The sequence below is a fragment of the Phalacrocorax carbo genome, chromosome 3 (genome assembly GCF_963921805.1).
Source record: "Phalacrocorax carbo chromosome 3, bPhaCar2.1, whole genome shotgun sequence".
Taxonomy (NCBI): domain Eukaryota; kingdom Metazoa; phylum Chordata; class Aves; order Suliformes; family Phalacrocoracidae; genus Phalacrocorax; species Phalacrocorax carbo.
In genome coordinates, this window is record NC_087515.1 from 37,373,193 (window position 1) to 37,386,716 (window position 13,524).

The following is a 13,524-nucleotide window of genomic DNA, read 5'->3' on the forward strand; positions in this document are numbered from 1 at the left end:
TGTGACGTCACTCGGGCGAGCGGGACGGGGCGGTGCCCGCCGGACGGCTCGCTTCCGGGTGCGCGGCGGAGGGGGTGCTATGGCGCGCATCACGCTGGAGGACCTGGACGGGCTGGGCGAGGAGGCGGCGGGCGGCGGCGACGAGGAGGAGGAGGGCGGTGGCGGCGGTGGTGGTGACGAGGAGGAGGAGGAGGACGACGAGGGGGAGGAAGAGGAGCGGGGCCGGTTGTTCGCCCACTGGGAGGCCGTAGCCAGCACGCACCGAGTGAGCCTGCCCCGAGGTGAGCTCTGAGCCGCGCTGCGGCGGGACCCCGCGGCCGGGGAGGGCCCGGCCCAGGCCAAGGAGGGCGGGGGGCGGCGGGGGAGGAGCCCCTCCGGGACTGATGGCGCCCAGAGAGCCGGTTTCGGGGCCGGCGGCACGGATGCGGAGCGCCGCGGGACTCCCCTGCTCTCCAGCCCGGGCGAGCCTCGCCTCTCCTGCCCTGTGCTTTGCCTTGCAGACATGGCGGGCCCGATCGTCCAGATGACCCGGCACAGCCAGGCTCGCGAGCCCGTGCCCTACGTTACCCTCTCGCAGCGTGAGAAGGTGAGGCCTGCTCCTGTCCGCACCCCCAGGTTTTCGTGTGCTGCCGGCGAGGCCGGTGCGGGCGATGCCGCCAGCCCCGGGAGCAGGAGGAGCGTCTTCCTTGCAGAGGTTTCCGCAGAAGCGCTGCAGCCAGGATGGCGACTCGGGATTGGCGCAGCGTTCTGCCATTCCTGCATCTTCTCCTACGCTGATGCGTATCAGGAGCGCTCAGCTTCTCAGCCTTTATTTTAAAATGGGACTAGTCTTGCTGCTTTCTCTGGTCTCCTGGCTTCCAGCTGTCTTCTTTACCGACCTATCCTCTGCTGGGGTAGGCACATCCAAGAGAGTGAATTTTCAGTTCAGAGACTGCGCCCTGCCCTGCTCAAAACACCTTATTGCGTAGCTCGAAGTCCTGCTGGGTTTGTATTTGTGCTAGTTATGTGGCTGCTGGTTGAGCTGGAGATCTCAGCTGGCATAACGTAAGGATGTGTTGCCGGTGGCCCTGGCTGTCAGACCTGAGCACGTGTTGTTGTCACAGCTGCCAATCCAAACATGGTAGCAACTGCCTGAAGATCTCCTGTTCTCGCTGGCTGAGTTGCACGCCTCCTCTCATGCAAAAGGGTGCTTCTGAGCGTTGAGAAATAACTGTGAAGAAGCACTCGTCAGACTGGTTCCTGTGTCTCTGCAGGCTTGGTTGGGCTTGCTACCAAGAAGACAACTGTCAATTGTCTTCTGTATGAGGAGAGTTTAACCAGTTTCTTCTGGGCTGAGGTCCAGCACCCCTGCCTGAAAAACACGTCTGAGTGTGTGGGTTGTACAGCTCTGAACTGGGGCTTCACCACACCTCCTCTTCCCTTGTTCTTCTGGGTTCCAGGGACTTAGTCTGGGCTCTTCTCTACCTATACTGGTCCCAGGCAGGAGTGGGGCCCCAAGACTTTTTAAGTCCTGAAGGTCTTTTGTTGCTGTTGGTACCCACTCTGTGGCTGAGGAAGATTCTTGGAAGTTTGACCGTGAGGCTGGGTGAGGAAATAGGAGCCACTTCCTGGCATGACTGCTGGGGGCATGCTGGAGCTGGGGCCCTTAAGGACACATTTCCCAGCTTGCGCAGGTCGGGAGTATTCGGTTGCTCCTCCTGAGCTCTCAGTGGTACAAGCCCTCATTCTCTTGGAGGCAGGTGAAATATTATGTTACCTACAGAGCTTTGCTCTATCAGTACTCAGTCAAATTCCCCAGCTCACATTGCAGGGACCTGTTGCCACTGGGCCTGTGTGAAGTGTCTTTACTCCTTCTCTTGGTCAGGTCTCATCTTCTAGAGTGGTGTGCTTAATATAAGGATCAGGCTGTGGAAGGATCAGACACCATGCCTTACCGGGTTGATAGGTTTATTCGCAGATGGTGTGGCAGATGAGATTTGCTAATAGTTTAGAGGGACTGGTTGTTTCCTTGCTTGGAAAATGCTCTTGCTCTGCTTTGCTTGGTGGGACAATAGTAGGCATGGCCTCATCTAGAGGGCAAATGCTGGCTGGCCTGCAGTGTTTCAGGGCACTCTTCTTCCTGGCCCTCCACTGATGCACAAGAGCAGCCCAGATGCCTTCCTTCTGCTTGTGGTTTGGCCTTCTGAGTAGAGACCTGCTTTGGGTGGAGGCACAGGGAGGTTGCACTCAGTGTTGAGGCTGGTTGCAACTTCCCGGCTTACTCACTGCCAGCACAGCTGTGGAGCACAGAAGTTTGGACAGGTGCCCTGAGCTCTGTGGAACAAAGTTGTCTCATGACCACTTTACTCTGGCTGAAGAACAAGCTGAGAGCAGGAAGATAGGTGCTGGCTACAACTTCCCAGCCCCTCTTTATGCGGTACCTGTGGTTATAACCATGCCACGAGCTGAACTATGAGCAGATCCAGATGCAATATCCCTGCTCCCCCTGCCCCCCTTCTGTGTTGGCTTTGTCCGGAAGACTGGGCACCTGTGCTGGAAATCGAGATTCTGACCCATCCCACAAAGCTGTCCCCTCTGCACCAGCTGGGTTTGTGTCTCTTCTTCCTCCTGTCACTTCTTTCTATGGGAGAAGGATCTGAGAGGAGTTTTGTTCCAACCTTCACAGCTCTTCTGGATGCTAGAGCTCTTCTGACAGACTTTCCCTTCACTAGGCAGGAGGCTTTTTGCTTGTTATATTCTGTGCACACAGTGCTCTGGGGAAAAGGCACTGCACCGGTGAATCATGTCAACCTTACTGGAGGCCTTTGGGTGCCTGGAATCAGGAACATCCTTGTGAATAGGCAGGACAGCGACTGGAGAGGAGCAGAAAGTCCTGTGCCCCCTGCTGAGGATATGCTGCATTCCTTGTGTATGCCAGAAGCCTCCAAACCTCCCTGCACCCTGTCCCCTGTCTGTGCTTTTCCTTTCACTGACTTTTGCCCGGTGCTGTTAAGTGTCCTTGTCTGAGGTGCATGTGATGCCAGTTCCCCTCGCCTCCTCCAGCCTCCCCTGCCAATCACTGGCTCAGGGGGTCTCATTTTGGCAGGGTCCCATCTCCTCACTTCCTGTCTGTCAGTGTTGGTTTTGCCACCCAAGTGCTGCAGTGTTGTCAGTGTGCTTAACTCTGACGTGGCTTGTCTGTGGCCTGTTTCAGTGCGAGGAAGCAGCCTACGAGGAGCGGTGGTACCCAGCTGGGAAATGGGCGTGTGTCACCAAGGGGGAGCCCATGTATGAGCAGAGCATCTCCCTGAGCTTCATGAAGCTCATGCGCTACATCTGCAAGGAGAACTCTGTAGGTGTGTGCAGGCAGGGGCTGGACGGGGCTGGCAGGCTGCACAGAGGGAGGGCCCTGCCGCTGTTCCTCTGGAGTGGGGAGGAGGGCTGCTGCTACTGACCCAGCCATCTCACTGTGCCCACTGCCTTCCTACCTCCTTCCAGGTTGCTATCTGGGCATGACAGTCCCAGTGCTCAACGAAATCCACCTGACCAAGGAGGGAACCGAGCTGGAGCGTGAGGTCGTAACTGCCTATTATCTCCCGGGAGAGTTCCAGCAAAACCCCCCTGTTCCCACGGATCCTGAAATCCACATCACTGAGAGGGCACCACTTTGGGTTATAACCAGGTGACCCCAGCACCAGAGGTGTTTTCTCAGCTCAGCAGAGGCGTATGAATTCCCTGCATGGCTGCAGTGGTTCCTTGGGCAGAGGGATGGGAGCCCCAGCTGTGGGAAGGGGGAATATGCTGGTTGTGTTGCTTATGTTGCTCCCTTTGCTGCAGGGTTTTTTATGGGATGACAACTGAGGAGACGATTCTGCGAGAGATCAGTCTCTTCTGGGAGCTCCTGGGCTCCACAGACACTGTGCTCCGGGAAACCTACATCGTGGCTGCTTATGAAAATCCCAGCATCCCTCAGCGCCGCAATGAGATCTGGTTCATCTGCCGAGCAGAGTGAGTCCCCTCTGTGACTGCAAACTGTCCTGCAACTGGGCCTGGTGTAGATGGCAGTTCTGACCCAAAGGAGACGAATGCACATCCTGACCCACCGTTCACCCACAAAATGACAGACCAGGAGACTGCGGGGTGGGTTTGCACTCCACCCTGTGAGGGCCCAGCCAGGGGAAATCCTGTCTGGTCTGCACTTCACCTGTCCCCGCAGAGGCCAGCTGAGGCCGGAGCTGGCACTGGGGAGAGCCTCTGCAGCAGGCTCCTGGTGGGAAGCATGTGGTGGGGGCTCATGTAAGGCAGCAACTGTGTGGGCTTGTGCAATGTGCTAGCCTGACCTGGGCTTCTCTCAGCTCTGAGCTGGGGTTGCGGAGCTGTGCCAGGCATGCTAGTGAGGCTTGTGGTTGGCAGAGTCACAAGCCGATGGTGTCTAGAAGGCAAATGACTGTGTACAAGGTGTGGGGCTCTGGGCTCTGGCCTGCTTCCTGTGACAGTGGCTGCCTGTCCCAAACAGAGCCACTGAAATGCTGCTACAGGGACAGTGGGCTTTGGAGGGGGAAAGGGCTCGCCACAAGCAAGATGTGGATCCTGAATGTTTCCTGCTGGGGTGGCTCTCTTTGGACTGTTGGGTGCCTCCCTGGCTGTTACTCACCATCCCTCAGCCAGGACTGGGGTGCTGGCAGCCTGTGTCCATCTGTTGTGGGTGCAGTTTTGCGGACCTGCTGCAAGCTGAGAGGGACAGGTCCTGACAGCAGCAGCAGTGGTGCCGCTGTGTGTTGTGTTGTGCATTGATCAGTGAGTTTCACATCCATGAATACTGTCATGCTTTCCTGGGGGAAGCTGGCAGTGCCAACAATAAATAAACCCAGCTCAAACCACTGCAGCTGCAGATCACTTATGGTGGGTACAGGGGGGTGTCCAGATTGGCTTGGGAAGAGCCTTGCTCTCCCTCCTCAAGATGCTCCAGGCTGCAAAGCTGTGGCTAATTAGAAGGGCTCTAATCCAACCTGTGATTCTGTGTAATATTTGCCCAGGCTACGGCTTCGCGTTCAGCCAGGCACAGCTTCTGCTTTGCTGCAAAGTCTGCTTACAGTGCTGCTACAAACAGCTATGGCCACACTCCCCTGCAGGTAAGGTCGTTTTCTGTTGGATGGGGTCTGCTCAAGCCTTATTTTTCCCCTGTGCAAAAAGTTGGCTCCTTCGACTGTACTGCACATGGGCACCTGATCTTGGGGGCTGAGAATTCAAACATGACGGCACATTGTGCTGGTTGGCTGTAGGAACTGGTGTACTTTTGCAGGGATGTGCTTAACTGGCTCGCTGCGGAGGGACTTCTGGCTGCTTCTGACCCAGTTCCAAGGAGTTCCCTCTGTAACTGGAGGTGTGCTGTGTACCTCGCCTCTGGCTGCTGCTGCTGCTCAAACCCTGGCTCTGGCCCTTTGGCCCTGCAATGCTGCTGGAGGAGGGGAAGGGGAAGAAGGCCAGGGTCAGCTCCATGGTCTCATTGCCCTAGCAGTGCAGGTGGCTTCTGCCGCTCCATTCGTCAGTCAGATGCTGTTCACTGCTCTGTCCAGGTTGGCTTGCCTTCTGGCAGCGAGGGAGCCTGGCTACCCAGCCTGTGGCTGTGGGGAGAGCAGGGCCAAGCATGTTACACCCTCCTCATCAAGGGAGCAAGGTAGCTTCAGGCAAAGTCTGGGCAAGCACAGCAAGAGCAGACAGTGGTTTCCTGGGTATCTTGTGGTGCAGTTCTTGTCCCTGGGGCACTAAATGCAGGTAGGGCTGGAGAGGTGCTGTGACAGACATCAGCTCTGAGGGCTGATGTAGCAAGTGCTCCTCAGATAAGAGCGGTGATACGTGGATGAGCAGTGCTGTGCTCACTTCCCTCCTGGGGAAGGAGAAGCAATTCCCTTATGTGAGGCTCAGATCAGGTGGTTCAGCATCAAGGGGAGAGCAAAGTCAGCCAGCACGTGCGGGACAGAGAGCAGTCCTCTTACTATAGTAAGCTGCTTTGCCTCTTTGCTGTGAGCTTGCAGGTGGAAGTAAAATTTACTTTCTAGAGCTTGCTGTGTAGGCTACCACTTCCTCTGAGGCTGTTTGGTCCCCAACCACAACCAGAACAGCTTTCGGTGACAGGAAGTGGTGGCTTCCCTATGAGAGAGGACTGGTCTGTGGCTCCTGGCAAAGCCACACAACCACGTGCCCTGCCGGGGCAGCTCCATGGTCTCCCAGGCCCTGCTGGATGTGCTAATGATAGGAGCTCCTGGTGCAGCTCCAGGCTAGCACCGCCACGCAGGGCAGCAGGCACGCTCCAATCCTGTCCCACGGGCATTGCTGAGTCAAGGCTTCAGCATCCTCTGCAATGGATCCAGGAGTGCTCCTGGGCACACTGTGGGGTGTCTGATGGTGAGTCTTCCACACAGTACCAAAAACAGCCAGCATTTTGGAGATCCAGCAAACCCAGCTGGAAAGCTGGTGTTCAGAGCTGCAACTACCACAGCCAGTGGCACAAGGGCTGCAGCAGGCTCTACAGGAGGTGTCCAGTCGGGCTGGGAGGCCTCCAGCCTGCACCATGCAGGTGGCCAGGCCAGCTTGCACTGCTGTGCCCTGACTTTGGGGGATGTGGAGAAGCAGCACGGAGCAGGCAATGTGTTGCACAGCTGGGGCTGTGCCAATAGCAGGGTGCAAAGCTCCTGGCTCCCAGGTGCTTTCACAGGGTCTCTCAACAGTGGTGCAGATGGGGAGCTTCCACCAGCAGTTTAACCAACAGCCCATCTGCCAGGAGCCCCTTGGCGGGAGGGGAGCTTTGTTGTCTCCTCGCTGCTCCGGACACTCCACGCTGGGGCTTGCGGCGGGGCGGTCCCAGCCGGCCAGGCCGGGGTCCCCTGGCGCGATCCTCGTCCCCCGTCCCGGTGAGGCTGGGCGGCGGCGGCCCTTCGGGCCGGCTCTGCGGAGCCCTTCGCCTCGGCGCGGCGGCGGGCGCTGCCCGCGGGTCCCAGCTTCCCCCCCACGCTCCGCTCCCGCTCCCCCCGGCCCGCCGCCGCCCCCTGGGCCCCGCCTGGTTTCCGGTGCCCGCCCCGCCCCCGGAAGCCCCTCCCAGCGGCGGCGGTGGCGGCGGGCGGGGCGGCGGCGGCATGGCCATGGGACGGGGCGAGCACTGACCGGAGCGGCGCGGAGGATGGCGGCGGTGCGGGCGCTCCTGGTGCTGGGTGAGTGCGGGCCGGGCCGGGCGCCGCAGCCTCCCCCGCCATGGGGATGTGGGTCCCCATGCTCGCGGCGGGGCCGCGCTGGGGCGGGGGCGAAGGCGGAGGGGCTCCGCCGCCCCCGGGAGGGTGGAGGTGGTGCGGCCGCCTCCTGGGCCAAGCCCCGCCGCAGTGGTGCGGGTCCCCTGGGTTCCCGTGAGCCCGGCGGTGATGGGGCCCGGCGCTCCGAGCCCGGGGGGCGGCCGCGCCCCCGCCCCGCGGGGTTCCGCTGCGCTGCGGGAGCCGCCGGAGCGCCTCGCCCCGGCTCTCCTTCCCCGGCGTGCGCCGGCTCGCCCTGCCCGCCCGGCGTGCTTAAATGAACTCGGATGCAAATGCGCCAGACGTTTGCCGCCTGGGAGGCGGCGAACAAGCCCTCCCGGAGCCCCCTCGCACTGGGCTCGGCCCTGCCTCGCAGCCTCTCCCGGGCCCCGTGGCGAGGGGTGACACCACGAAGGCTACTTGTGTGCAGCAGCGGGTGGTTCTCCCGTGAAATCTGAGCAGATTAAAACTCGAAGGAAAAAAAAAAACCAAACGAGCATGAAGTGGGCTCTCACTCGTAGAAACTGGGCTCCCAACCACTGATGGGGTTTTGCCCCTTGCTGAGCGCATCTGCGTGAGCTGTTCCCACTCCCCATGCCACCCTCCGTCCGTGCAGGGTGTGAGCCAGCCTCCCTGCCTGTTCCCAGCTCTGCCATCCTCACCGGTGGTACAGAGGCTTGGGGGCGGCCGGTTGATTTTGCTGGCTGCTGCTTTTCACGGTGTTCAACTTGTGCCGCAAGGCCCAAACCTGCCATGCCTTGCTCTGCTCCATGGTGTTTCTCCTTGCAGGCCTCCTAGTGCCGTTTTCCTTGCCTGAGGAGCCCACGGTTTTGGCTGTGGCATGAGAGCCATAGTGGCTGCGAGCTGGTTTCCAGCCTGGCTTTGAAGGGTCCTGTGTCTGTCCCATGCCGCGCTGCCTTGCTTCTCACCCCCTTCGGTTGAGAACCCTCCAGGCAGGGTCCTACGCGTCACCAGCACCCGCCTGCGGTCTCTTCTGCGTCACTGTGCACAATTGTATGGTTTGCTTTGCAGTTTCTGCTGTGAAATCAAGAACAATCTTAGTCTAGCACCTGAGGAGGATACTGCCTCTGAGGGAAAGGTATTTATAGCGCTGCTGCTGCTTTTTCCTGTGTCTGGAGCTGTGTCTGAGACCGGCTGCCAGGCTGCAAGTAATGTCCAATTTACAGCTGATAAGCATGAAAAGCAGCATTTATTTAGCTGATTAGCACTATAATTTCCAATTGCCTTGGTAGCCTCTGGGAAGGCTGTTTCTGGGGGGGGAGTACATACTTTGCTTGGGCTCTGGTTTGGGTCCACGGGGCCCTGCGGACCTGCCGCAGCGTTTGCCTATCTGCTAGCATGCCACCACTGGTGGCTGGGATGTGCAGGCCTGCCCTTGAGGACTGTCTGCCACCTTTCCTGCCAGCACACTCCCCTTCCCAGTTGCTGGAGTCCCTGTGCTGCTCCAAGCACGTAATCTCCTCATTTCTCCTGCTCAGCAGGACCGTGTCCTACAGCACTAGGAGGAATGTGCTGCTGTCTGGCTCATGGACACTGTAAAAAAAAATCTTAGGTGCCAGTAATGTGGCTGAAACGTATAGTTCTATGTCTGTGTTTTACAGGCTAGTGGTAAGTTTTGCGGGTTGCAGGGCAGTGTCTCCCTTTGCCTGCGGATGCTGTTTGGAGAGAGGGCTGGGGAAAGACCTGTGAAGTGTGGGGTATCCATGGCTCATGCGGGTCCTTTCTGTGATCCTCCTTTGCCACGTATGTGTTCCAGGAGCGCTCGGTGCCTGAACTGCTGGTCCCTGTTCCTCCATTTCCGTTGTTCAGCAAAGCTGTGATCTTTCTGGCAATGACACTGCAGCATGCCAGATGTGTGCTGGCTTCTGCTGGAACATGTGGTTGAAATGCTAGCAGAGGAAATATTTGCTGAGTCAACTCTTCTTTAAAGCTGAAAACCCCAAAAGGTCTATTTTATTCTGGAAGTGCCTCCATGGCCTGTGCTGAGCTGTATGTTTCTGTATGGCAGTGCTTTTCTTGTGCTTGCTAACAAGGCTGTTCCTAAGGAAGAAAATCTCTGAAAACAGGAATGATCAGATAGGATCTGAGAATTTCTCTTGGGTTCAAAATAAATTTCCAATAGTACAATTCGGGTGACTTTCACTCTTTGAGCTGAAGCTGCCATCTGTTTTCCAGTGGCTCTGAGTCCTCTGCAGCCAGACCAAGTACTATGATAGGTGATCTGAGCGAGCATCCCTTTGGCAGCCAAAAAGCTGTGCTGCTCAGCACGTTTCTGGGCTGTTTTAGGGCAAAGTGGTGACAAGACAATACCATTCCTTTCTTATAAAGCACATGGTCCCCCTTGGGACTTGGCTGTACTCAGGCAGTGCTCTGGGCAGGCTGTAACCCCAACATGGCAGGAGCTTCAGAGGCACAGGGACTGCATAGTGATGTCTGTAGGCACTTCTTTGTCTGCACAACGGGTCCTTGACCACTGAGAGCTGGCACCAACCAGAGGGTTGTCATGTTCTGCATCCTTTAAAGATGTCCTCTGATCTCTTAATTGATCTGGAATGAGACCATCTTCTAAAGGCAGATATTTTAACTGCAGCAAGCACCTGTATTAGTTGCATGCTGGGTGATGAATGCTCTTGCTGATGGGAGTGCATTTCCTCCCAGTCTGCTGAAGCCCTCTTGCTCAAGAGAGGTGGGTGATGGCACTGCATGTCTGCATGTTGATCAGATGGATAGTTCTCACCATGTTTGACCAAAGGCTAGTGCATACTGCATCCAAGCAGATAGGTATACATGTCCTGGGAGGGCAGGCTGCACTTTCTCCAAAGGCGATGGAGCCCAAGGGGAATGGAGGGAAGAAGGTATGAAAGGATTGGGAAGAGGAGAGCCTGGCTTTGGGGGAGCAGGCAAGAACACAAGGGCCAGTCTGGCTGTAAGTGATAAGGCACTTAAAAAAGATCTGAAGACTCTGAGGCCTGGTTACAGGTATTTACTAGGGGAACTTTACACTAATATTTTTCTTCCCTTCATTGCAATTCATCTGCTATTTGAGCTGCCAAGATCAAAGCTGTCTTCCAGCAAGCACACGTGGACTTAAGTAAATAGCTGGACCTACACTTCTCTCTAGTGAATTAACACTCTTTCCTCTCTGAACATTTTCAAGCATAGCTCTCAGGCCTGGAATGCAAAATATTTCACATTAGCAGTGGGTGTTTCCACTGCTTTCGATATTTGGGAACTTGGAACAAATGCTTATTTAGCAGCAGACAGACTTGGTACAAATGTGCTCTTTGTGAAGGTGGTTGCTGCTGTGGTGTTTGCAGGAAAATTCCCCTGAGATTGGAGGACATACAATTGTTTGTCCAGACCCCAAGGAAACAGGTCCCGTTCTCCTAACATGAGTGGTGGTCTCATGGGCTGGGACAGGCAGCTCTTTGGAGGCCTGGAGGGCAGTGAGGCTGGCAAGATGCTTGGCAGATGCACAGGAACATTCTCCTTTATGAGGATTTAAGTTGCACAGGCTGTTAATACTGGGTTTGGGGGGCAGGGTTGCAAAAGCTGTGAGCTAGCACAGTGGGTTTTGCTGTGTAAGTGAAAGAGGCAGCTGTACCAATTCACCTCCCCAGGCCCCCAGGTGAATGCCTTTGCCATGGCAATACCTCCTGGAGAAGGTTGGTCATGCCTGAGTTGGGAGAAGGGCAAGTGTAGTGTCTTTCACCTTTGTAAGAAATCAGCTGTGTCTTGGGGAAGAGGGGGAAGGGAGATGAAGAAACGATGATTTGACAATTGGTAGCATGTTGGTGCTTGGTCATCAGCATGCATTTCAGCATGGCAGAGGTGATGCGCTGGGTGGCCTGTTTCCATGTCCTGCTCCTTGCCTGGAAGATGTTGGGAAGTGGCATCCAGGAGCTGCTTGTAAATGCCTTTCATCTGTTAGAAAAGCAGACGTTATATTGCGTGGTGGGGTTAAAGGGCTGTGCTGTGAATGTAGCATACCTTCTATGCCAGCTTGCCTGGAAGAAGCAGTCCCACTGCTGGGCATAGATGGATTTGCTCTCTGAGACAGACCTGACAGGGGGCTGATAGGGATGCTGCAGGTTTTCAGGCTTTTCATGTGGCTGCCTGCTAGAGCAGGGGCTGTTCCCTGGGCTTTGTTGTGGTTGGGAGGCTCTGCATGTGGTTCAAGTCTTGTTCCTGATGTCCTTGTGAGCTTTCAGCAGTACAGATGCACTGTGCGTCTCTTGCCTTTTAGGGAGGTTGTTCAGAGGGAGTCTGAGTAAGGTGGGGGACCCTGGGGTCTTTTAGAAGCTGTTTGCTCACTTCCTAATGCCAAAGCTATCGAACCACAGCATAAGAAATCAAGTGTGTGGCTTTCTGATTCTGGAGGATGTGGCCTGGGCAGGGTCCTGGGCTTCCACCTCCTCCCTCCTACCTGACCCTGTCAGGATCTGCTGTGCTGGCTGTGGTGATGAGCCATCAGCTCTCTTCCTCTCCTCTTCCTCACCTGTTGCTGTGGGATCTGATTCAGGGGCTGCTTCCCTGCACTGCTGTTGGATGCTATGTGAGGCAGCAGCATCCCATCACCTCTCAAGTCGCACAGTGTCAGCAAATTGACCTTGCATTGTAATAGGAACTGTTGCTATTGGTTTGCACTGGGCAGCTGGTGTCCCTAAACAAAAAAGGGCCAGACTGAAGGATCATTGTGAGGAAGACCATCTCCTGTTTCACTCTTCCTGTACCTTCTGAACATACCACTGTGCACGCAGTGGGAAGGAAGAGAGGCTTGCAAAGCATGTCTTTATAGAGATGTAGGTTGGTTTGGAGACTAGACCAGTGTGCAATGGAACCTTTCCAGGATGCTCACAAGTGTCTGTGGTTTCAAGGAGTGGAGCACTGGAAGAATAGTTGTCTGGGGTTTCTTCTGGATATTCTCCTCCATGGGAGGTGGGTACAAGCTGGTTGTAGTGAAGCTGCTGTGGGCTCTTGAGGTTGGAGGCACGTTCTGTGCATTAAGAAGCTGCAGCTCTCCAGGTCCAGTCTGTGGGTCTGGGTGCTGCTTGAATTTGGGTTGAATAGAGTCCTCTCCAAAGGTTTGTCCAATGTTTCCTCTTGCCTCTGCCCGTTTTGGGATATTGTAGCACGGTGAGGATGAACCCATGCCACCTCGTCAAGGCAGGGACTCCATTTTGGGTCATTCCTTTGTTCTGGGGAAATACTTGGCAGCAAGTGCTGTTCTCCTGTGTTTACCTGTGTTGTCTTTTAATCTGTGCAGCCCCTGCTGAGTAGCTGCGGAAGATCTTCAAGCCAAACACAAGTGGTCTTTGTTTCAAAGCATCAATTTGTGTTGGCAGCCAGGTCTGCAACGCATGTGCTTTTCATTGACTGCTGCTCCAGCTCTGTTCCTCACTCTTGCCAGCTTTTTTTTAAATTTAATACAAAAATGTTTTTCCTGAGTTTAAAAGGCTGAGCCATACAGTACTTCTAGTCTTAATTTAAGCCTTGCCTTTTTCAGGGAAGCAGCCTCTGTCTGTGCACAGAACAGACTGCTTTCCTCTCCTCTGAGAGGTAACTAATACGTGCTGTCTGATCAGCAAAGAGAGAGGTGAGGGGGACTTTAGAGTGGTTTGCAAGCTTCTGAAAGACCGGTCTGTGTGCCTGGGATGAGGAGTTTTGGTGTGCCGACCCAGCTCAGGCTGTTCCCAAGCCTGCTTGACTTAGAGCACTTTGGGAAGGTTGATGGGTAGGTGCTTTTGTTGATAACTCTTCGCAGACTGTTACTGCCTGGGGCTGCACCTTTGATTTGGTCAGCTTTCAAAAATCCATCCTCTGTTCTCTGATTTTGACCCTATGAAATTGTTCTGCAAGGACTTCTCTTGAAAATGCATTTTAATCTTTAAAAATATTAGGTGACATCCAGGTGAGGCTCAGGTCACTATTTAAAACATTCTTGTTGATAGTGAACAGATGGATGCTGGGATGTCTAGGTGATCCAGAGAGTAGAAACGAAAACTAGCCAGATACAACCACAGGAGAATTCAGACTGGGACTTGCTAGGGTAGAACGTTGCAGTGATGAGTACTCGTGAACTCCATGTCCCCTTGCACAGTGGGTGCACACAAATTGTGTGTCTGGAGAGGAGGCATGGCTGATTTTAACTGATGATTCCTCGGTGAGATGGAGCTTGCTGGCGGGATACCAATGGCCTGTTGTCTTGTCAAATTAAGCTCTGATATGAATGGAGTAGGCAGGA

At 55.4% G+C, this 13,524-nt stretch overlaps 2 protein-coding genes across 2 annotated transcripts in view; both read left to right on the forward strand.

The window, feature by feature from the left end:
* Window positions 1–48: 48 nt before the first annotated feature.
* On the forward strand, window positions 49–4,860 carry LOC104049220 (heme-binding protein 1-like). Its single transcript, XM_064446563.1, has 5 exons — window positions 49–281; window positions 501–586; window positions 3,194–3,335; window positions 3,478–3,661; window positions 3,817–4,860. The coding sequence occupies exons 1-5, from the start codon at window positions 80–82 to the stop codon at window positions 3,989–3,991; spliced, it is 789 nt and encodes a 262-aa protein (XP_064302633.1). The 5' UTR covers window positions 49–79; the 3' UTR covers window positions 3,992–4,860.
* Window positions 4,861–7,074: 2,214 nt separating this feature from the next.
* PTK7 (protein tyrosine kinase 7 (inactive)) overlaps window positions 7,075–13,524 on the forward strand; it is a 40,131-nt gene continuing 33,681 nt past the window's right edge. The window contains exon 1 of the mRNA XM_064446564.1: window positions 7,075–7,187. Within this exon, the coding sequence (XP_064302634.1) occupies window positions 7,157–7,187 (31 nt within the window). The 5' untranslated portion in view covers window positions 7,075–7,156. The remainder of the gene's footprint in view (window positions 7,188–13,524) is intronic.